Genomic DNA, 24,323 nt, shown 5'->3' on the forward strand with positions numbered 1-24,323 from the left:
TGACACTAAATGTGTCGTAATTAAGTCCTGATAGGACTTGAGAACCGAATAGTGCTTTCTAGTCTCACCGCTGCACAAAGAATCCCATTTTATAAACTTTTTCTCTGACGTCCCGCCTCCCGTCTCTGATTCTCGATTCTAATTGGTCTATTGTGCTGAAACACTTCCACCCTATTGGCTACGTAAGATGTCCGTCTGCGTTCTTTCACACCAGATGAACTTCGGCGAAGCCGATCTTCAACGACGGTGCTGCTCGATGAGCGATATTGGAAACTGATCAAAGCTGGCATGGCACCCACAACGGTGAGAATGTTCTCTTTATAACATATCGCTTAACATATCATAAAAGAAAGCAGAAAAAAATAAGCAAGAGAGCCAGAGAAAGTTTTTTTCCTAAGGATTGCATGAATAGTTTGAATAGTTAATGCTAATTACAGATTTAAATAGCCGACAGTCCTGACAGCAACTGTTTTAACAACGCTCAAACAATCATTTAGTACACAAGTCCTTCCTCAGCTAAGTTTGTTATATGAGATGTATGTGAAAATGGGGAAAAAAACTGCAAATTTAACGAAAACTCTTTAACGTTATTGATTTTTAACTGTTTTATGCTTGTCATATACATAAATGTAAAAGGCCGTGTTTCAAAACGTAGTGTACTGTCTACCTAGGCATCATGTATTACGCGTTCCAACTGAGATGAACTCAAATGAGCCCTGAAATGCTGCTGCACGCACATATGATGCCCCACAACTGTTGTCTAAATAATCAGTACACTAGGTTTGGATGCATAACATCAAAGAAAGTCAACTAGCATAATACAGTTATTAAAATAATTACAACATATGCTCATAATCATTTCTAATTAATAAATTATATAACTATAACTATTATATATACACTACCGTTCAAAAGTTTGGGGTCAGTACATTTTTATTGTTTCTTTTTTTTTTTTTTTTAAGAAATCAATACTTTTATTTACCAAGGATGTATTAAGTTAATAATTAAAAGTTTATTAAAAGTTAATAATAAATAATTTACATTGTTATAAAATATTTATATTTTGAATAAACACTGTACTTTTTAAACTTGTTATTCATGAAAGAATCCTGAAAAAAAAAAAAAAAAAAAATCACAGGTTCCAAAAAATATTTGGCAGCACAACTGTTGATATTATCCAACATTGATCATTCTAATAATAAATCCGCATATTAGAATGATTTCTGAAGGATCATGTGACACTTAAGACTGGAGTAACAGCTGATAAAAATTCAGCTTTTCATCACAGGAATAAATTCTATTTTAAAGTATGTTAAAATAAAAAACATTATTTTATATTGTAAAAACATTTTGCAATATTACTGTTTTTTTTTCTATATTTTTAATCAAATAAATGCAGCCTTGATGAGCATAAAAGACTTCTTTAAAGACTATTACAAGTCTTACTGACCCCAAACTTTGGAACGGTAGTGTATATATATATAATTTCTTTGAACCTGACAAAATAGGATTTTGAAATACACTGCCAGTCAAGTTTTTGAACTGTAAGATTTTTAATGTTTTTTTAAAGGCTCTTCTTGTCACCAAGCCTGCGTTTATTTGATTCAAAGTACAGCAAGAACAGTAAAATACTGAAATATTTTTACTATTTAAAATAACTGTTTTCTATTTGAATATATTTTAAAATGCAATTTATTCCTGTGATTTCAAAGCTGAATTTTTAGCATCATTACTCCAGTCACATGATCTTCAGAAATCATTCTAATATTCTGATCTGCTGCTCAGAAACATTTATTATTATTATTATGTTGAAAACAGCTGAGTAGATTTTTTTCAGGTTTCTTTTATGAATAGAAAGTTATAACAGTATTTTTCTGAAATAGAAATCTTTTGTAACATTATAAATGTCTTTATCAAATTTATCATTTTTGATCAATTTAAAGCATCGTTGCTAAATAAAAGTATACATTTCTATAATTTCTTTCCCCAAAAAAATGTTATGGTATAGTGTTTATAATGTTACAAAAGCTTTTTTTATTTCAGATAAATGCTCATCTTTGGATCTTTCTATTCATCAAAGAATCCTGAAAAAAATGTACTCAACTGTTTTAAATATTGATAATTATAATAAATGTTTCTTGAACAGCAAATAAGCATATTAGTATGATTTCTGAAGGATCATGTGACACTGAAGACTGGAGCAATGATGCTAAAAATTCAGCTTTGCATCACAGAAATAAATTATATTTTAAAGTATATTAACATAGAAAACCACTATTTTGTATTGCAATAATATTTCACAATATTACTATTTTTTAAATGTATTTTTAATCAAATGTAATCAAAATGCAGGCTTAGTTAGCAGAAGAGACTTCTTTTTAAAAACATTAAAAATCTTATGCTCAAAACCTTTTGACTGGTAGTGTATGTACAACGATAAAAAAAACCATTAACTGCTTAAATGGTTAAAAAAAGTAAAAAATATGACCCTTTATGCAGTCTGTACAGCTGATCACATCAACAGGCAGTTGACATTGAGCCATCTGTTTTGTAGCTCACAAGCAGCTTGAGGATTAAATTAATTACCTTCTGACATGTCGGGTGAGTCTGGACTCAAACACTGACTGCTTCAGTCTAGCTCCAGGGAGAAATGCTGGGTAATTTAAGAAGCATTTGGGCCAATGTTGAATAGTGTAGCACCCTTTAATTCAGAAAGGCATGGGCACCATTAAAAGGAAATGCCAAATTAGTCAACCATGAAGAACGCTCGGATAATCCTCAAGTGCACATGAAAGAAAAGTTCTGTAGATGTATAATTATCTCTAAGGATGTTTTGACTCTTTTTATCACCTTTTTTTCATATCCCTATAATGTTTCATTCTAAATCACAAGTTTCAGTACAGACACACTCACTGGCTAAAAAACAGAAAGTGTAATCTTTTGTGTTTTTTCCCACTGTTAGGTAGTGAAAAGTACTTACTGATGCATGATATTATTTTCTTTGGGTTTTATAAAAGGCAAAGTGAAGTTGTGAAATTAGCGTTGTCTATAAAGTATGGCTTCGCTTAGAAACACGCTTCAAATTAGCACCGTTTCAATGGGTGAACCGCAAACCATGAAAGCTTTCTTGCATACTCACGGCCTCAGATCTAGTACGCAGTTAGCATCGGTGCACAATGGATTAAAAGAAACGGCTATTTGACTAAAAGGTTGCACAACAGAGATGAAAAGGAGAATTTGAATTCATGCACTGCAAAGTACAGTAATGCGATTTATGGCAGCTCTGACGTGGAAGTCCAGCTTCCAAATTTCAGCTGAAGCACAGTAGCTGGACGTCTTCCGTCTCTGGCATATTATGTAACACTCTGAGACTCCTTCGTGACTTCACGATGTGGAAACTTTGGCTAACCACACAAATCTCGACATGAAGCACCATTAAAAGCAAAGTGGGGTCAGAACAAAGAAACCTGGATTGAGTTTCATAAGATTATTTCAGCGCAGGGTCAAAGCATTTATGCTGCACACAGCTATATGGGAAAGTGAAATTCGATACTTTCAAGGTTATCCGTGTGCAATTACTGAGTATTTAGAAGCGAGAACTCGGGAAGGAATTTCAGTCAGTCTCCCAACAAGAAGATTCTTTCTCTAGCTGTCTGTCTATCAATAGAAATGTGGTGGAATGCTGCTTTAGCTTTGATGTGTGACAGATGCTTTGACTCAGAAGAGTAAAATGGAAAAAATGACCTGCTTTATTCTTTTCCTGTGAACTGCACAGAAAGAAGCACAACATGGGAATGGGAGTTTTTCTGACATCACAGCTGTGATCTATAGCCATTATGTTCTCGGACAAGCCTGTTAACCCTTCAATTGCTCTAGGAGGACTGGCTTAAAATAAATTGCTTTTGATGAAGCGTGAATGGCTTCTAACAAACAGCTCAAAGATAAAGAGACCAAACATTGTGATGGGCTTTATTCAGTTTGTCGATTTAGTGCACTTAGTTATAAAAAGAATAAAACAAAGACGCATTTAATCATAGCCCGACTGATATGTAATCAAACCATCATAGCAAATCTGTTTGTTATCTGTTAGCCCATTTCTGCCACTGAATAAAAAAATTCAAAAAGGTGATTACGACGTTATCTCGCAATTCTGACTAATCAGAATTGTGATGTAAACTCACAATTCTGAGGGTTTTTTGCATGATATAAACTTGCAATTGCGAGTTAAAGTCAGAACTGTGCAATATAAAGTCACAGTCATATTTTTTTTCTCAGAATTGCATGCTATAAACTCGTAACTGCGAGTTAGTCAAAATTGCGCTACATAAACTCGCAGTTCTGACTTTTTCTCAGAATTGCATGGTATAAACTCGCAATTTTGACTTTTTCTCAGAATTACATGGTATAAACTCACAATGGCTAGTTATATAGTCAGAATTTGGCTATATAAACTTGCAATTCTGATTTTTTTTTTCAGAATTGCATGATATAAACTTGCAGTTGCAAGTTGAAATCAGAATTGTGCGATATAAACTCGCAACTCTGACTTTTTTTCTTAGAATTGCATGCTATAAACTCATAATTCTGACTTTTTTAGAATTGCATGAAATAAACGTACAATTGTGAGTTAAAGTCAGAATTGTGCTATATAAACTCACAATTCTAAGTTTTTCTCAGAACTGCATGATATAAACTTGCAACTGCAAGTTAGTAAAGAATTGCACTATATAAACTTGCTATTCTGATTTTTTTTTTAGTTATATACAATTGCAGTTGAAATATAAACTTGCTACTTTTTCTGAATCACATGATGTGAACTTTTTTTTCAGAATTGCAATATAAATCACAATTCTAAGTTTTTCTCAGAACTGCATGACATTATATAAATTGCAATTGCAAGTTGAAATCAGAATTGTGCAATATAAACTCGCAATTCTGACTTTTTCTCAGAATCACATGATGTGAACTTGCAATTGCGAGTTAAAGTCAGAATTGTGCAATATAAACTTGCAATTCTGACTTTTCTCAGAACTGTGTGATATAAACTCAGAATTGTGAGTTATAAAGTCAGAATTGCGCTATATAAACTCACAATTCTGAGTTTTTTTTTCTCAGAACTGCATGATATAAACTCAATTGCGAGTTAAAGTCAGAATTGTGCTATATAAACTCGCAATTCTGACTTTTTTCTCAGAACTGTGTGATATAAACTCAGAATTGTGAGAAGTAAAGTCAGAATTGCAAGATATAAACTTGCAATATTTGTATCTTGCAGTTCTGACTTTTTTCTCACAATTGCAAGTTTATATGGCGAGTTAATATTTTTACTGTATTTTTAATGAAGTAAATGCTTCCAAAAACCTTAAAACATCTTACTGACCCCAAACCTTTGTATGGCAATGTGTGTGGGTGTGTGTGTGTCTGTGTGTGTTTGTGACAAATATGCCTGCAAGTGGTATTGATGATTAATGGCATTGGTAACTGAAAACATTTGCATGCTGCATCCATACAGGAAACCTAAAGAAAAATGATATAGTTCATCTTTACTGTGGGTTTGGATTGTTTATTTCATTATACTGCATGTGCATTGAATAAGCAGCACACTGTAGCAAATGGAGAGGACTGCAGACTGCAGTCATTTGGTCTGCAGATGGAAAGGAAGACAGAAGATTTGTAGACATGAAGATTATTGCCTGACTGCATGTTTTCCAAATAATTTAGTATAGACTTTGTCCTAATTTGGTGTATTGATGCTGAAAACAGTTCTTAGAATCTCTGACTCTTATTTCGTATTTTGTCGCCCACTCATTCACTGTGTTTTTTTTTTTTTTTTTTTTTTTTTTTTGTCTTTTCAGGAGTCGAGGCTGAATGTGGAGGCTCTGAGTAAGAGAGATGTGCTGCTGCTCTTCAGTGTTCTTGAGGGAGAGCTGGAGGCCAGAGACTTTGTCATACAGGCACTCAAGGTTAGTCTAGTCCCATCAATGGGCAGGAATGTTTTTATAGTTTCTTTATAAGCAGCAGTCTGTGGGAGTATGGGAATATGTCCTACTCTTAGTTCTTAAAGGAGCAGGTTCTGTTATTTTTGGAGAATCTTCATACAGCACATTATAAATGAACCATAAAAGTGCGCTACAAATGACCCATGCACTACATATCTAAGTCTTCCCAAGCTATATGATAGTTTTGTGTGATGCACAGAAGAAAAAATAGACCTGCTAGGCCAGTAGTGAACATCACAACATGACAAAAAAAGAAAATCATTCCTGTGTCATGTATAATTTATTCAGAAGCATCTGGACTTATTTATCCATTCAAGATGTTTAGATGTTCAGCTACGTATTTTGCCGTTGCTGCATGTTTATCCACGCAGCTGCGACTCAAGTCATACATCAATTTACACCATTAAGGAGGCAACTCCCTTGTGATGGGCGGCTCTTATGATCTTGTGGTGCGTATTTCTTGGTATTCCTTGGAGAGTTCCCATCATCCAAATATAAAAACAAGCCCAGATTGTCCTGAATAAATTTTGTAATGACCTAGATAGTGGAGATTAATAAAGTTGATTAGCTGATGAAAACGAATTTGCAATTAGTTTTGTTGTATTTTGTTTCATTTTGTTCTCTCTATATATATCTCATTTAAAATATTAATTAATCCTATTTATTACTATTTTTAATATTAATATAAGTATTTAAAATACATTTTCTCTTCATCTCTGGTTCTCATAATGGTGTTACTGGTGAGGTTTTGCATGTGAATGAGAAATTTTATCAGTACTATAAAATACTAATCATTACTTTAATATGCATCAGTAGTTGTCTACTGACAGTCAGTAGTTCTCTGTCAAACACGTTTAACTCTTCGCACAGCAGACTAGATGCTCAGGAGAGACATTATAGCTGTATCACTCAATGAAAGCCAGATGTCTGTCTGGCTCATAGCTCAATTGTGCATGCTAGCACATTAAAAACTAGTATATTAAACACTAAGAAACCTTAGTGTACAGTTCATCTATGCCAAAACAAAGTTTATTTAAGACATCTAAAGCCTGTGCATTTAGAAAAATATCTTTAGCCTTTGTAAAACGTATCTTTGCACACAAAAAACAGTGCTGTTGGTTATGCAGAGTTCTTGATTAGCTGTGCAACAAACATCTTAACTGTTTTTGGAATAGTTGCCAAGAACCTACACTTAACTAAATGCCAGAATGATTGATATTTGATCATACCCGCTGTTAAAGCTTGGTTTGTTGTACTTCCTGTGTTTTGCTAGTTTCTATGTTCCCAGTTCAAATGCATTCTCACATTATTTTCATCAGGGTTTAATTAGAGTGAACTGGATCTGATTTACCTTGCTTTTTCATCAAGCTCTTTTCTGCTTAATTTTTATTTATTTATTTTTTCTGTGAGTCTCCTACTACATTCCAGTGCTGTTGCTGGGCCTCGTCCCACACTCCTGTTGGACACCAGACTTTGAAACGCAGCCTCACATTCAGCAGGCCGAACTAAAGTCAGAATGACCAAAAAACTACTACTTTTTTACTATGTAAATATATAACAGTCATTCAGCACCATTATATTGGTGCAGTTCACAAAAATCCTGTTAAGAACATGTCCAATTCTTATTTTAGTCCTCTAAATCACATTTCAGTCAGGCCAGAAGTATGCACATTTAATAAAAAAAAAATTACTGCTTTATATACATATATATATAATTTTTTTTGTGTTTGTTTTTTTAAACAATTTTAATATGCGTGTATAGTAAATGTAAAATTTTATAAATTCAGACTTATGCAAAATATTTATACTCTAATTGATATCTATTTGATCAAAAATAGAAAAAAAAAGTAAATCTGTGAAATATTATTGCAATTTAAAATAACAGTTTCTATTTTAATATACTTTAAAATATAATTTATTCCTGTGATACAAAGCTGAATTTTCACCATTATTACTCCAGTCTTGAGTGTCTCGTGATCCTTCATAAATCATTCTAATATGCTGATTTATAATCAATGTTGGAAACAGTTGTGCTTCTTAATATTTCGTGGGAATTGTGATACTTTTTTCAGGATTGTTTGATAAATAAAAAGTTTAAAAGAACAGTGTTTATTCAAAATAGAAATTTTGTGTTAAAATATACACTGCTTTTTAAAAAAAAAATTTAAGGAAATTAATACTTTTATTCAGCGAGGATGTGTTAAATAGACAAAAAGTGATTTATTTAAATGATTTTGGAAGGATCATGTGACACTAAAGACTGGAGTAATGGCTAATAAAAATTCAGCGCTGTGTCACAGAAATAAATTATATTTTAAAGTATATTAAAATAGGAAACCAATATTAGAAATTGCAATAATATTTCACAATATTACATTTTTTTTTTCTGTATTTTTGAGCAAATAAAAATACAGCCTTGATGAGCATAAGAGACTCTATTAAAAACATAAAAAAATCTTACTGATCCCAAACTTTCTCTCTCTCTTTCTTTCTCTCTCTATATGTATATATATATATATATATATATATATATATATATATATATATATATTTTTTTTTTTTTTTTTTTTTTCTCTTTGCTTTGGTTTGCTTTGGGTTTACATGTAGACTGGACCGTTTTTGTGAGTTTTCCTTCAATTTATATATACCACAGCAGTTCCTTTTATGGATAAAGTAGATTTACTTATTTGGCAATACAGAAATGACTCAGAATCAGCCAGACAGTGAGCAAGACAACTTCCCATTTTGAGCATGTCATCTGCGTCAATACAAACGCCAGTACTCTGGGCCCCCGATCAAGCCTAGTTTTATTCCGAAATACACTTTGAATGTTGTTTGTTCTCTGCAAAGCCACACACAAACATGTAAAATTTTATTACACACATTTCCTTTTGACTAGTGTCAGCTTTAAACTTCACTGTAGAGCCGTCAGTTCATCTGATCATGTTAGCATGGTAATAAAACTCGGCATCTGTGCTCTCAGATCATTTTTTGTGGTAAAGCTCTATGGAAGGCTGCACAGATATAATCTGCTGCATTCCTGTTCTCGAAAGCATTGGACTTAGGCTATGTGGAGTAGATTTTGGGGTATTAACCATGCTTTTGAATTAGTTTTAAGCGACTTAAGCAAATGGCATGTGTTTAACCCAACTGCATATTTCTTCTAAAACTCTCTTTGGTTTTTAGGGGCGATGTTCTGGCATGCTGGGATTACAATCTGTGTCACTCATTGCCTGCTCTGAATGAGGTCATTAAGTCATGACTCTTCTGCTTTGACTCTCTGACACACATACACACATTTCAATTTCCCTTATGCACTTGGTCAAAAGAAAAGGCCAGAAGTCACATCACAACAGTTCCTAATCTCTCTGTAACTTCATTAGCTATGCTAATCATACATACAAACACTATTCAGTATTTGCTTGCGGTGCTTTCTCTGAAAAAAGAGGGGAACTAAATGGTATTTTGCTCTAATAATCGTTTCCATGCTTATTTCTGCCCCGTAGCAGCTGTTGACTTTTGCAGGACAACTTGAAAACATTTCATGACTAACAAGTAAATAGACTTTCCAGTTCCAGAAAGAATGCCTTCCAGGTGTTCAGCTCATAGTTAAGCAAGTAAATATGATCAAAAATAGCTTTATATGTTTTGTTGTCATTTGAGGGATTAGTATGGATGAGTTAGACTAACAGTATCTCACTATTGTTTATTGCATGTTGTTTACCTTTATCACATGGTCTCTCTAATTTTCTTAGTGAAGATACTCTTTATGGTGTCTTTATCTATCACACACACATAGAGATTGTTTGAAGGCACCAGACTGGCTGACTTATCTTAAGTCATTAGTAAGGTTAATCTTCCCAAGGCCCCCATAATTGCTCGAGCTATTAGCCTAAACACACACGCACACACACACACACAATTGAAAGCATCGTAAATATAGAATGGAAAGCAGACATCTTTTAACCTGATAAACAAACGGTTTTACATACAGTACATACAGCTGTTGTTTATTTGGGCTATTTGGAGCTTTAATTACCAAGTGATTAGCTTGAATATAATACTTTCAAGGCTCTTTATTTTAGTTTACATTTTGTGCCATATTTGTAATCAAGAATGAAAGATTGTTAATTGGTAAAAAGTAACTGTAGATATACTGTATATGGTCTTGGTTAAATAAACATTACTTACACTATCAGAAAAAGAAAACAAACAATTCTATTTTATATTTTTACATTAACAGTGTTATCAGTGTTCTGTTTAATAAAGCCATGTATGAATCTAATCAAGGTAGTGTTTTTAAGCATTTTACATTTATTCCAAAATAATAACTCAAGGCAGTAACAATTTAAACAATATATTTACTTGTGAACTTATGTTCAGCTGTTCACTAGATAACTTTTAACAATTTTCAAATTTTTCTGATCATCATTCATCAAAGCTTGGTAAACATTGGTCACAGACACAGAGATTAACTTTAAGTTAAGTTAATTTTACCAAGCTGATTATTCGATTATTCACTAAAAACTCCCACAGATCATGTTTTCAGACCATATCAAGTCATATTTTGACATAACAAAATGGTTATATCTAAGTGTGTGAGTTGTTTACTTGCTTTTTTAAATTAGTATTCCCATTAATGCCATTATATTGTTAATTCAGACTTTTTCGTAAATGTGGATAACACAAGAGGCGGGATTTATCGCATGAACCAATCACAGCCGAACATGACCAGTCATATCCAGTCATATCATGATGGAGGCGTTGCCTTCTCTCACATGACTTTACCCCATTCATTCTCAGTTACCTCCCAACAAACTCACCGCACTCTTTAAGGGGTCTGTTAAAACTCAGTGGGCTCAGTGGAGGCGAGAGAGAACGCGAAATCCCGCTTTAACTTCACCTGCTGGTGTTGATGTTGGACAATGTTTCTTTAGAAAAACAAGTGATTCATACACTTTTTAATAGGGTTGTCACTAACGATTAATTTGGTAATTGAGTAATCTGTTGATTATTTTGACAATTAGTCGAGTAATCGGATAATTACAGTTAATTTTTTGTAATAATAAAAATAGACCTAAGTGAACAGTAGCCTTTAAAATTACATATAAAAAACATATAATAGCAATGAGGCATTAATAACACATGTAAATAATTAAAATGCATATAGTAAATCTGCATCACATATATTTATTTAACAGAATCGTCACGTTTGTGAATTCTTAATACCATTATGCTTTATTATGATTTTCAAATGGGTTTATTATGTGGAATGTGCCACTTCTGGTATTTTGCCAATTACTCGACACGGGCAAAATGGAATCGAGGATTCAAAAAAAAAAACGAATACTTGAATAGAATCGAGGAATCGTTGCAGCACTACTTTTTAATGTTATATTTTGTAATATTGGCACTGTTTTATTATTTTTGTATTATGATTTTTTTGTGGAGAACACCCCTGATATATATGGATGTATAAAATTCTGCAACTAGTGAGATTTTGTTAAAGAGGTCATTGGATGCCCATTTTCCACAAGTTTATATGATTCTTTAGGGTCTTAATGAAAAGTCTATAATATACTTTGGTTAAAAATTCTCAATGGTTGTGTAAAACAACACACTTTTTACCTTGTCAAAATGAGCTCTGCAAAAATCATTTCATTCTGAGGGGATTGTTCCTTTAAATGCAAATGAGCTCTGCTTGCCCCGCCCCTCTCTTCTCTCTGTGGAGTGACAAGCCTGTTTACTTTAGCCACATTTAGCCGCGTTTAGCTGCTAAACTTGCTAACTAGCACATTATTAGGAAAGGCAATCGCAAAGATTCATTTAAAAAAAAAACTTTTACTCACTTTTGCTGTAAGTGAAGATGGATCATGAATAATTAGCACGAACATAGATATGTAGATCGGGAGGTGCATTCCCTTCACAAACAAACGTAATCAAACGTTTACTTGTTATGTAACAGCTCCTAGATGCCTATCTTAAAGATGTGTTCTTCAGAAACGCCTTCCCTTACTTCAGAGTTTATTTCCCCTTTTTATTTACCATCTTTTTCCACATAATTCACAGGATGTTTCCCAGAACAAGGAATTTATCCAGTGAATGCTTATTTATTTCCAGTTTGTCACTGAATACTTTAGTGACAACTTTGATCCCACAAATCCCATTTTTTTAAAACCCCAAGCTTTCACTTAAGTATTGGTGGTAATGTCACCCACCATCATCCTCAGATAGTTGTTAAGCAGCTCTGGCAGGCCTCCTCTAGACAAAAACTCAGATTTTACTCCTTTTCAGTCTCAGTCTTCCTGCTACAGAGACTATAAATCATTCATTTGTTGTGGCACATTTATCTGTTCCAGCATCAGTGCCACAGAGGTTCACAAAGAGTCAAAGTGTACTGATGTACACTAAAGTACCACATTCATCATTGCTAATGTGCATGTTTCAGATAATCTTAAGTTTCTATAAGGCAAGGTTTTATGTTGCAGAACTTGAGCAAACCATTAAACACACAAACACTCTCACAGGCTTACCAGATGGACATGCATGTTACGACTTGAATCCGTCACTCTAAAGAGCAGATGAGCCAAGCAATTTGACAATGCAATGGAGAACCTGTAATGTATTAGTCATTCTATCAGACATCTCTGTGTTAGTTTAGCATCTAGCCATATATTCTGTACATTTCTTTGACTTTATCCATTTCAACATAGTATCTATACATGGTATATACTCCCTATTGTACAACATCAACATGTATAATGGAAAATACAGTTTTGTGGCTGGTAATGATTATTTATGGTCAATAAATTTTCATTCTCTATTGACAGGTGTGGCATAACGTTAATTTTGGACCCTGAGTATGAGTTTAAATGTATATACATCTGTGTGTCTTTACCCTCCTCCTGACATTCATTTTCATTCCTTTATTCCCTATAGTCATTTTTCACCGGCTCTCAGTCTTAAAGCTTTCAGCTGGAGTCACGAAACATGCCATTTCATTCCAAACTACCCTGTATGTGGTGAAGCGTTTCATTCGTCATTCAAGCTCAAACCTCTTTTGTGGCAACCAAAAGTATGTTTGTAAGTTTAAAGAATTAGTTGGCCCAAAAATGAAAATTCTGTCATTAATTACTCACCCTCATGTTGTTCCAAACCCGTAAGACCTTTGTTCATCTTCAGAACACAAATTAAGATATTTTTGTTGAAATCCGAGAGCTTTCTGACCCTACATAGACAGTAATGCAACTGAGATGTTCAAGGCCAAGAAAGCTAGTGAGGATATCATTAAAATAGTCCATTTGACATTAGTGGTTCACCCTTAATTTGAACCTTTCTTTGTGTGTAAAGAAAAGCAAAAATAATGACTTTAATCAACAGTTTCTTCACGTGTCATGTACTCTTATGTAGGAATGCACAATATTATCGGACCATTATCGGAATCAACCAATAATGGCCTTAAATGTAAATATCGGCATCGACCTGATATGAAAAAATTATGCCGATATGTCTTGCCGATAAGAGGAATAACTCACATGTGCTCAAGGTGTGCTAGCGATTAGATCAGTCAGCAGTGTGACTCATTCCAAGTCATAATGCCCATTCTGTAAGGAGTTTTAATTCTGTAGGGGGCGCTGTTGGCCTACTTCTAATAAAATAAAAGTAAAATACACAAATAAAATTTGACTGCGTTTCTTATTAAATCAAGCAGTAATTGATGTCATAAAATCATGAGAATGTTTTGAATTTAAATGTCAGAAGATATAGCTTACATGAATTTGAAAAAAATCACAAAAATGACACTTGTAAATTAAATAATTTTATACATGTTGATATATTCATTAATGTGTAATATGTTCCATTTTTGTAAACACATTATGAGCTCTAAAAGATTTTCAACATTTTTACAACTACAAATGTTAAATCTTAAAATAAACTGTATCATTTCAGATATCGGCAAAAATCTAATATCGTGCATCCCTACTCTTATGAACGTGGCGAAGACTGAGTCAGAAGAAAAGAAATTGTTGAATAAAGGCATTATTTTTGTTTTCTTTGCACACTAAAAGTATTCTTGTAGCTTCATAAAATTATGATTGAACCACTGATTTCACATGGACTATTGTAACGATGTCCTAACTACATTTCTGGGCCTTGAACGTGATAGTTGCGTTGCTGTCTGTGCATGGTCAGAAAGCTTTTGGATTTCATCAACAAATATCGCGTTTGTGTTCCAAAGAAGAACAAAGGTCCTATAGGTTTGGAACGACATGAGGTTGAGTAATTAATGAGAGTATTTTTATTTTGGGGTGAACTATCCCGTAAAAGGAGAAGTTCACTTTCAAAACAAAGATTCACATATAATGTACTCACCCCCTTGTCATCAAAGAATGCTGAAATGTTTTCCTCAAAAAACATAATTTTTTTACGACTGAAGACAGAAAGACATTAACATCTTGGATGACAAGGGGGGTGAGTACATTAGTGAATCTTTGTTTTGGAAGCGGACTTCTCCTTTAACTCCCTAGCAATCATCCACCCTTCAAACACCCATCAACATACTGGAAATTTTCTAGTAACTACCCAGCATACCCTAGCATCTCTCTCTAGCAACCACCCAGAACACCTTATGCAGAAATAACTTAGCAAACTTGTCTTTTTTTTTTTCGCTGTTGGTCTCAGATTGTCAACACTATTTGAACCCTGTAATATAAGAGTTTTTCTAGCTATCTTTGACTCTTCAGTTACGTTCAGTTCCTTATCCTTGTGTTTTTTTTTTTTCTGGGTCAAATGAACTCTTTTAGAAGTCATTTCAGAAGGTATTAAATTACTCCAGCTGGAACTTTTTCGGTGTCCCGTTCACCACATTGACCCTACCTAGAGTGAAGCGATTGTTTCATCCCTATATGGACCCCTTGCTTGACCTCTTACTTAAAACAACAAACACCAGGAGTTGAACACACCCACACACACACACACACACACACAGAGCCTAAGAGAATGGTTTATGTTGCTTTTGGCAGGGTCATATGCTCTGTATCATCTCATTTCCTGTTTAGAAAGCAAGTATGTACTGAGTGTGTCTGTGTGAAAAAGAGAAAACCGGAGGCCTCTTTACACAGCTTGCAGAAGCTACAAAAATGAGTCAAAGATCTTAGATAGCTGTTTCATATCAAAAGATTATGAAAGATATACTGAAATGTGCAGAAATCCATCTAAAATAATCAAATAAATCCCTATCTCTTGCTACAGGCCCAGCGTAGAGATTCCTACATGTTGGAGCGATATGGCAAGTACAACCTGAGCGACCCGTTCCTAGCTCTGCAGAGAGACAGTGAGGTCCTCCAGAGCACCGGCCAGACCAGGGGAGACGGAGGAAGTTCTTCCCAGAGACGAGAGGGGGTCTGTGGGGCCACAGCTCGCTCTGATCCTTTGGCGGTGCTGAAGCTGGTGGTTGGACACTGCAGAAGGATGCAGGAGAAGATGCTGAAACAGCTGGCAGCTGCTGAGAACAGACACAGGAGGGTGAGTTTATACTGCATAACGACTGAAAGCCACAGACGTCGATGCTGATGTGAGAATCATATCATTTAAATTGGATTTACCACAGTGTAACAGGTCAAGGAGAGATTGGATTGGTTTAAAGGGTTAATCTTGATCTGATTCTGTCGCCCCTCCGTGGTGGTTTCAGGTCATTGCTGATCTGGAGGAGGAGAAGAGGAAGCATGCTGAGGATACTGCAGAAGGAGATGATGTCACGTACATTCTGGAGAAGGAGAGAGAGCGCCTCCTGCAGCAGGTACAAAGAAATGATAATATTATATTTAAATTATATTATGCTCATTTTGTAATATATTTGAGGTTCTACAGTGTAACAGGCCACAATTTATTTTGCTTATATAAAAATTGGTGAATTATAGAAATTCATTCTTTTATTTAGCAAGAATACTTTAATCAAAAGTGATGATAAAGACATTTAGAATGTTACAAAAGATATAAATGCTGTTTCTTCACATAAATGCTGTTTTTCTGAACTTTCTATTCATCAAAGAAACCTGAAAACTACTCCTCTTTTTTTTTTTTTTTTTTTAACATAATATTAATAATAAATGTTTTTTGTTTTTGTTTTTTGAGCAGGAAATCAGAATATTAGAATAATTTCTGAAGGATCGGATCATGTGACTGGAGTAATGATGCTAAAAATTCAGCTTTGAAATCACAGGAATAAATTACATTTTAAAATATATTCACATAGAAAGCAGTTATTGTAAAAAGTAAAATATTACAAAATGTTACTGTTTTTGCTTCTGCTGAGCAGAAGAGATTTCTTTAAAAAACAATTTTTTTTTTTAGCCATGGCGATTTTTTTTTTAACCATGAATCTAACATTAGGGAGAGTCTAACATTTACTGAGGATTGTGCTTAAAATTAAAAAATATATATTGATTCAAGATATGCTACCATTCAAAAGTCTGAATTTTTTGTTATTTTTAAAGAAATTAATACACTTATTCAGTAAGAATGCATTAAATTGTGACAAAGACATTTTCAATTTTACAGATGATTTCTACTTCAAATAAAAGTTGTTATTTTGAACTTTCAAATAAACACTTTTTCATTTAAATATTCATCAGTGTATCAAAGAATGAAAAAACTGTTTAATTAGCATATTAAAATAATTTCTGAAGGTAGGTATGTGTCACTGAAGACTGGAGTAATGATGCTAAAAATTCAGCTTTGCCTTCACAAGATTAAATGACTTGTAAAAAATTATTATTAAAAAAAATGTAATAATATTTCACATTTCTATTTCACTGTACGTTTATCAAATAAATGCAGCTGTGGGGAGTGTAAGAAATAATAAAAAAAAAAACATTCAAAAAGTAATAACAACCCCAAACCTAGTGTACAGTGTATTTTCTGAAAAATGTCTTATGTCATTTTCCTTTTGTAAATGTATATAAATCTCCCAGTGGATTCCCATCAATTTTTTTTTGTAATACATTTTTAGTTGGAGTTTGAGAAGGCAAAGACATCCCGAATGGAGAGGGAGAACAAACGACTGCACGATCAGTTAGAAGACCAACGCGTCCAGCATAAACAGCTCATGACGGCGCTAAGCCGTGAATGCAAACGCTCCGGCATGCGCGCCCACGAGGAGTCCCAGCGTGCCAGCGAACTCAGCCATCGCCTCGATCAGGAGCGAGCGGCCAATCAGGCTCTGAGGGCGGAGCTCGAGGAGGAAAAGAAGCGGGCCATGCAAATGGAGGCGAGACGAGAAGAGCTCCTGGCCGAGTTTGACACTGAACGAGAGCAGCTTGGGCTGAGATTACGAAAGGAGGAAGCGCGTTGTAGAGCGCTACAAGAAGAACTAGAGAACCTAGGGAGCGAGACGAACAATGCGGAGGAGAAATCAAACATGAACGGACACCACGTTCCTCTGGAGGAAGATGAGAATGTTGAAAAACAAGGCATGTTAACTAATGGGAGCTCTACAACCAGTCAAGCTCACAGCCCTACAAACAGCAATCAATCATCTGACATGCCCAGTATACAAGCTGCGTACCAGGCTGGCATCAACCAGCGCTTCCACGCGGCCCGTCACAAGTTCCAAGGCACCTTTGAGCCAGATTCCCAGTCCATCTCTTCCCCTCCGAATGGTCCATGTGACCTCTCACCCTCACACCCAGACAGCATTTCTTCTAAACAAGCGGCCCGCAGCACTGTCACACAAGCCCTGAATCGCTTCAGCACTCCGCAAAGTCCTAGCAAACCAACATCTCCCAACAGTTCCCCGTTCGGCACAGATTACCGCACATTGGCCCAGTCTGGGATGTTGTCTCCCACCATCAGATCTCCAACTATTCCTAGAGTGGACAGAGGAAACCCACCTCCGATCCCACCCAAGAAACCAGGCCTCGCCGACACGCCGCCTTCTCCAGCCACGCTCCGAGCCGCTCGCCTGGCTCAAATGACGGCCGGTTGTGGACGCAGCAGCAACTCAGAGAACGGCAAAGAACCAGATCTGGTGCTGTCGTCTAGCGGCTAACCAGCACAAATAATGAACTTGATCGTGTCAAACACTGTTGATTTTTTTCTAAAGGACATTTCAGGTTTTTAAAAACATTTTAGAAGATTTGAAACATGTATTTTCTAGGTAATTAAGTTGGCTTGAGAAAGCCAACTTCCCGAAATGCAATTTAAACTTCTTCTTCTTCTTCTTCTTCTTCTGAGACTAAACCGTTGATTGTAACTCCTCCTAGAGCTTTAACTCTACAAACTCTAAACTCAGCCCAGATCTTTAGACTGAGCTGAAGTTAGTTGCTAATCTTTTCCTTTAATCTTATGGTTTTCCTAAAGATGGTGATTAAAACTGGGAAAAATCCCATAGACTTACATTGATAGAATGTTCAAATGAGCCAAGACTATTCAGACTCCTACAGTCAAAACTCCCAGAATCCCTTAAGACTAAATAAAGTTTCCCTTCCCTGTACTATATTTCTAAGCCATTCAAACTCATCTATCAATCACGCTAGAAATATGTTGATCATGCTAACAACATGCTAGCAACATGCTAATAAAACACTAATATGTTAGAATCATGTTAGCAACATGGTAGTAACTTGCTAATCATGTTATTATCATGTTAGAAACATGCTAACAACATGCTAAGCATGCTATAATCATAATAGCAACATACTAGTAACTTGGTAATCATCCTAGAAACATGCTAACAACATGCTAATCATGATAGAAACATGGTAGCGGCATGCTAATAATGTTAAAAACATAGTAGCAACATGCTAGTAACTTGCTAATCATGTTAGAAACATGATAATCATGGTAAAACATGTTAACATCATGGTAATCATGCTAAATGTTAAAACATGCAAGTGACATGTTAATCATGTTAGAAACATGCTAGCAACATGCTAGTAACTTGCTAATCATGCTAGAAACATGGTGGCAACATGGTAGCAACATGCTAATCATGTTAAAAACATGCTAGTAACTTGCTATTCATGTTATAAACATGCTATTAACATACTAATCATGATAGAAACATGGTAGCGGCATGCTAATAATGTTAAAAACATAGTAGCAACATGCTAGTAACTTGCTAATCATGTTAGAAACATGATAATCATGGTAAAACATGTTAACATCATGGTAATCATGCTAAACATTAAAACATGCAAATGACATGTTAATCATGTTAGAAACTTGCTAGCAGCATGCTAGTAACTTGCTAATCATGTTAGAAACATGATAATCATGGTAAAACATGTTAACATCATGGTAATCATGCTAAATGTTAAAACATGCAAGTGACATGTTAATCATGTTAGAAACATGCTAGCAACATGCTAGTAACTTGCTAATCATGCTAGAAACATGGTGGCAACATGGTAGCAACATGCTAATCATGTTAAAAACATGGTAGCAACATGCTATTAACTTGCTTGTCATGTTATAAACATGCTACCAACATGTTCATCATGGTAAAACATGTTAACATCATGGTAATCATGCTAAACATGTTAAAACATTCAAGTGACATGTTAATCATGTTAGAAACATGTTAGCAACATGCTAGTTACTTGCTAATCATGCTAGAAACATGCTAGTAACTTGCTAATCATGCTAGAACATGCTAACAACATGCTGATCATGCTAGAAACATACTAACAAAATGCTAATCATGCTAGAAACATGTTAACAACGTGACAGTAACTTGCTAAACATGCTAGCAACATGCTAGTAACATGTTAATCATGCTAACAACCTATCATCCATCTCTAATATTTCAAATCTATCTCTTTAAAACTACTTTAAACTTCAAACTACTTCAGACATATCTTATCTAACTTCATGTTTTAGTTTTCTCAAGCCAACTTCAAAGTTTGTTTTGACAACCTTTTTTTAATCTAGTTTGCAATGTTACAGTCAGATGCATGATGATTGTGTGCATGAATACATTATATCACCTGTTTATCACTGACAATCACCAGCTTCTATAAATAGTTTTATATATTGTTATTTTGATAAATATTTATATAAATACTACCGTTCAAAAGTTTGGGGTCAGTACATTTTTTTTTACATTTAAAAAACAGTAACAACAAATGTTTTAAACTGATAATTATAAGAAATGTTGCTTGATTAAATCAGCATATTAGAATGATTTCAGAAGGATCGTGTAACACTGAAGACTGGAGTAATGATGCTGAAAATTCAGCGTTGCATCACAGGAATAAATTACATTTTAGAATGTTTTCAAATAGAAATCATTTACATTAAATTCTTAAAACATTTTAAAGTTTTACTGTGTTTTTGATAATATAATAAATGCAGCCTTAATTTGCATAAAAAAACTTCTTTCAAAAACGTAAAATCTTCCCAGCCCCAAAATTTTGAACAATAGTGCACACGATTGTGTATCTGAACATTTTACTCTTCCTTGTCATCTAGTTTATACACTGAACTATATATTTAACAGATTGCATGTGCAAACAATCCTTTCCACATAGCAGTTTGTTTTGTATATCTAAAGGTATTGGATATATAGCCTAATATTTACATCTCGCTCGGAATTATGTTACAGATGTTTGTATCGCATTATAACGTTCTGTTTTGTTTATCTTTAAAGTTTGTATTCTTTTTGTGATCTGATATGAATGTTATTTTTATAACCAATATCATTTTGAGATGTTTTTGTTACACTTGTAGACATGGGCTGGAGCAAAAGATTTTAGTTTTGCATATTTGTGCTGCCTAAATCCAGCCAGCAGAGGGCACAATATCACCCATCCTCAGCCATTCATAGGCTGTGTTTGGACTAGTACACTAGCTTACTGCACAGTATACTCTATATACTGCCTTCTGCTTTTTTTTAAAAATAGTATGTGAAATAAAGTTATTTTGAGATTTAATCCAATTTTGTGTATAAATGTGGTTGCCTGATTAATTTTTTTTTTTTTAAATCGCAGATAAAAATAATAGTTATACATTAGAAATGGACAGACGGTTGAAGTTACAGTGAAAGAACGACCAACGCTTAGATCTTCCAGAATCTCCTGTCGGGACAAAGCGTGTGAAAAATGTGTGTGCATCACAAGCATCCATGTGAGACTAACAGGAGCGGGGATCACAGTTTAACCAGCCAGGAGCCTCTCCCTAAATCCTAAATCCCCTCTTTATGTGTGTGTATATGTGTGTGAGTGTGTGTGGCCCGGGAAACAGAGAGGCAAACACGCATGAAGTATGTGCCACTCTGCCCCCCGGTCACAATGGTCTTACCAGGTTCCAATCAAGCGCAAAGTCACTGCTTGTACAGTCTAAAGCTGGACTCGACTTGAAAAATCTAATTCTATTTAAAAATTATAAATTAAATATAACATAAAAAACAAAATCTAATTTAAAATACATTTTTTTAATTTTTAGAAAATAGAAAAAATGAAAAATTCTGTCATTATTTACAGTTGAGGTCAAAAGTTTACATACACCTTGCAGAATCTGCAAATTGTTAATTACTTGATTCCTAATACTGTGTTGTTACCTAAATGATCCACAGCTGTTTTTTGTTTAGGGATAGTTCTTTATGAGTCCCTTGTTTGTCCTGAACAGTTAAACTGCCTGCTGTTGTTCAGAAAAATCCTTCAGGTCCCACAAATTCTTTGTTTTTTCAGCATTTTTTGTGTATTTTAACCCTTTCCAACAATGACTATATGATTTTGAGATCCATCTTTTCACACTGAGGACAACTGAGAGACTCAAATGCAACTATTACAGAAGGGTTAAACGCTCACTGATGTTCCAGAAGGAAAAACGATGCATTAAAAGCCGGGGGTGAAAACTTTTGAACAGAATGAAGATGTGTACATTTTTCTTATTTTGCCTAAATGTCATATTTTTAAAATTTAGTACTGCCCTTCAGAAGCTACAGAAGATACTTACATGTTCAAATTCAAAATGTTTTCACCCCCCCGGCTTTTAATCCATTGTGTTTCCTTCTTGAGCATCAGTGAGCATTTGAGCCTTCTGTAATAGTTGCATATGAGTCCCTCAGTTGTCCTCAGTGTGAAAAGATGGATCTTGTAATCATACAGGCATTGTTGGAAAGGGTACAAATACACAAAAAAGCTGAAAAACCAAAGAAATTGTGGGACCTGAAGGATTTTTCTGAAGAGCAGTGGCCAGTTTAACTGTTCAGGACAAAGAAAGTAACTCATGAACAACTATCAAATTAAAAAACAGCTGTGTTAGCAGCAGGTAACAACACATTATTAGGAATCAAGCCTATGTAAACTTTTGAATGAGGAAATTCAACTATTATTTTCTATTGTGGACTATATGCAAATATCTTTTATATTAAATATCTTATTCAAGTCAGTACTAAATAAAAAAAATAACATGCATTTTGTATGATCCCTCTTACTTTGCTAAAATAATTAACATTTTGCAGATTCTGCGAGGTGTATGTAAACTTCTGACCTCAACTGTACATATAATAATTTTAATTTTTTTGTGAACTACTCATTTAACATCCCCTAAAATATCAGCGCTGCTATTTCTGCTGACTACACTGGTTTATCTGTAGATGTCCTGTGTGTCAGTGGATGGTCACCCCCTCTGGTGGATGCTGCTAATTAACATTCCTGTTTGGGACAGTAGGTCGAGGTTGCGAGGCCGACAGGGACGCATGCCTGGCCTGGTGAAATCTGTCTCCCACACACGGCTATAATCACCAGCTCCTCTACATCAGGGGAGGGAAGGGCACTGACCTCTCAGTACAGAAAGGACACGTCACTAATTATTGGTGCACATCCTGAGTCCCAGTGGGTTAAGTGTTCTTGTCACACACTATTTAGAGACAACAAAAAGTGATGCTCTCCACTGTATGAGCTCTAATAGTATCATATTTAGTGGAGGTTGCTAAAGCAAGCATCACTATTACTAGCTACACATAATGATAGCGTTAGTGATCTGAACAAACTTGTAAATCTATATTTGAAATGTTACGGCAACTAGTGATACTTCAAATAGTGTAGCTCATAGAGAAGTGATTAGTAAATAAATGACATGCAAACAAAATAGACGCCATGCCAACTTATCTCCTAATGCGCGTATTTCCTCCTTTAATGATCTTGGCAGGAAGCTAAAGGACAGAGTGTGAGTCAAAGTGACCAGAAACATTCTTTCTGGAGCTCTTTGTTGTTTACTTTGTATTACCATGTGTAAAGCAGTTCCCCTCCGTCTAATACCAGTGGTGTATTTTATGAGCTAGCTGGGGCGATTATGTACATTGACAATGTCACGTCCCGAAATATATGAGCAATGGCTACTATCTTTGTTTAGAAGGTATTCATTGAGTTATATATAGACTAGCAAATGCCAGTCAAGCATGTTGATACCTAAACAAACACTAGACGTCTGGCCTGATATTTCATTATACTAAAGCAAGTTTTAAGGCTCAGATAGATATTATAAGTTTTCTTTGCAAATTATGAAATTTTATGTAAAAAAATGTGTTCATAAACTACACTTGAAATATTGTTAAAAATGTAATTGTTATAGATTTACCTCTGAAAATGTTTTGAATAAAATAGCAAAAATATATATTTACAATGTAGGTGTGAGCAAACTCTTAATAGGTCAATATAACCCTTCTTATTAAATTGTCCTCACACTAAGGACAACTGAGTAACTCATATGCAACTATTACAGAAGGTTCAAATGCTCACTGATGCTCCAGAAGAAAACACGATGCATTAAGCTGAAGGGTGAAAACTTTTTTAATTTAAAAATCAGCGTGAATTGTACTTGTACTTTGTCTTCCGGGAAACATGCAAGTATCTTCTGTTGCTTCTGAAGGGCAGTACTAAAGACAAAAAAAATTATATTTCAACAAAATGAGAAAAATATGGACATCTTTATCATATTTCAAAAGTTTTCACCCCCTGGCTCTTAATGCATCTTGTTTCCTTCTGGGGCATCAATGAGCGTTTGAACCTTTTTTTTGTAGTTGTTATAGTATTTTAATAACTGCAGCTATTTTTTGGTCTTGTGGACTGTAAAATATCTTACTCAGGACAGTACTAAATAAAAATAACATGCATTTTGTGTGATCTCTCTTATTTAGTTAAAATTATTCACATTTTCTCAGATTCTGCAAGGAGTTCCCAAACTTTTGTATAAAACTATACCTCTGAAAATGTGTTTAGTAAAAGAGCAAATATATATATTTACAATGCAAATAGGTCAATATAACACGTTACTTTCGGCGCCAAATAGCCTCGTGGTTAGTGCGCCAACATATAGCGC

At 34.6% G+C, this 24,323-nt stretch overlaps 1 protein-coding gene across 1 annotated transcript; it reads left to right on the top strand.

Annotated features, from left to right (window-relative positions):
• The first annotated feature begins 170 nt into the window (after nt 1–170).
• cttnbp2nla (CTTNBP2 N-terminal like a) lies at nt 171–20,203 on the top strand. The gene is made up of 5 exons (XM_051112916.1): nt 171–303; nt 5,856–5,963; nt 15,252–15,524; nt 15,691–15,798; nt 17,011–20,203. The coding sequence occupies exons 1-5, from the start codon at nt 289–291 to the stop codon at nt 18,046–18,048; spliced, it is 1,542 nt and encodes a 513-aa protein (XP_050968873.1). The 5' UTR covers nt 171–288; the 3' UTR covers nt 18,049–20,203.
• The last annotated feature ends 4,120 nt before the right edge of the window (nt 20,204–24,323 follow it).

The sequence above is a fragment of the Labeo rohita genome, chromosome 6 (genome assembly GCF_022985175.1).
Source record: "Labeo rohita strain BAU-BD-2019 chromosome 6, IGBB_LRoh.1.0, whole genome shotgun sequence".
Taxonomy (NCBI): Eukaryota; Metazoa; Chordata; class Actinopteri; order Cypriniformes; family Cyprinidae; genus Labeo; species Labeo rohita.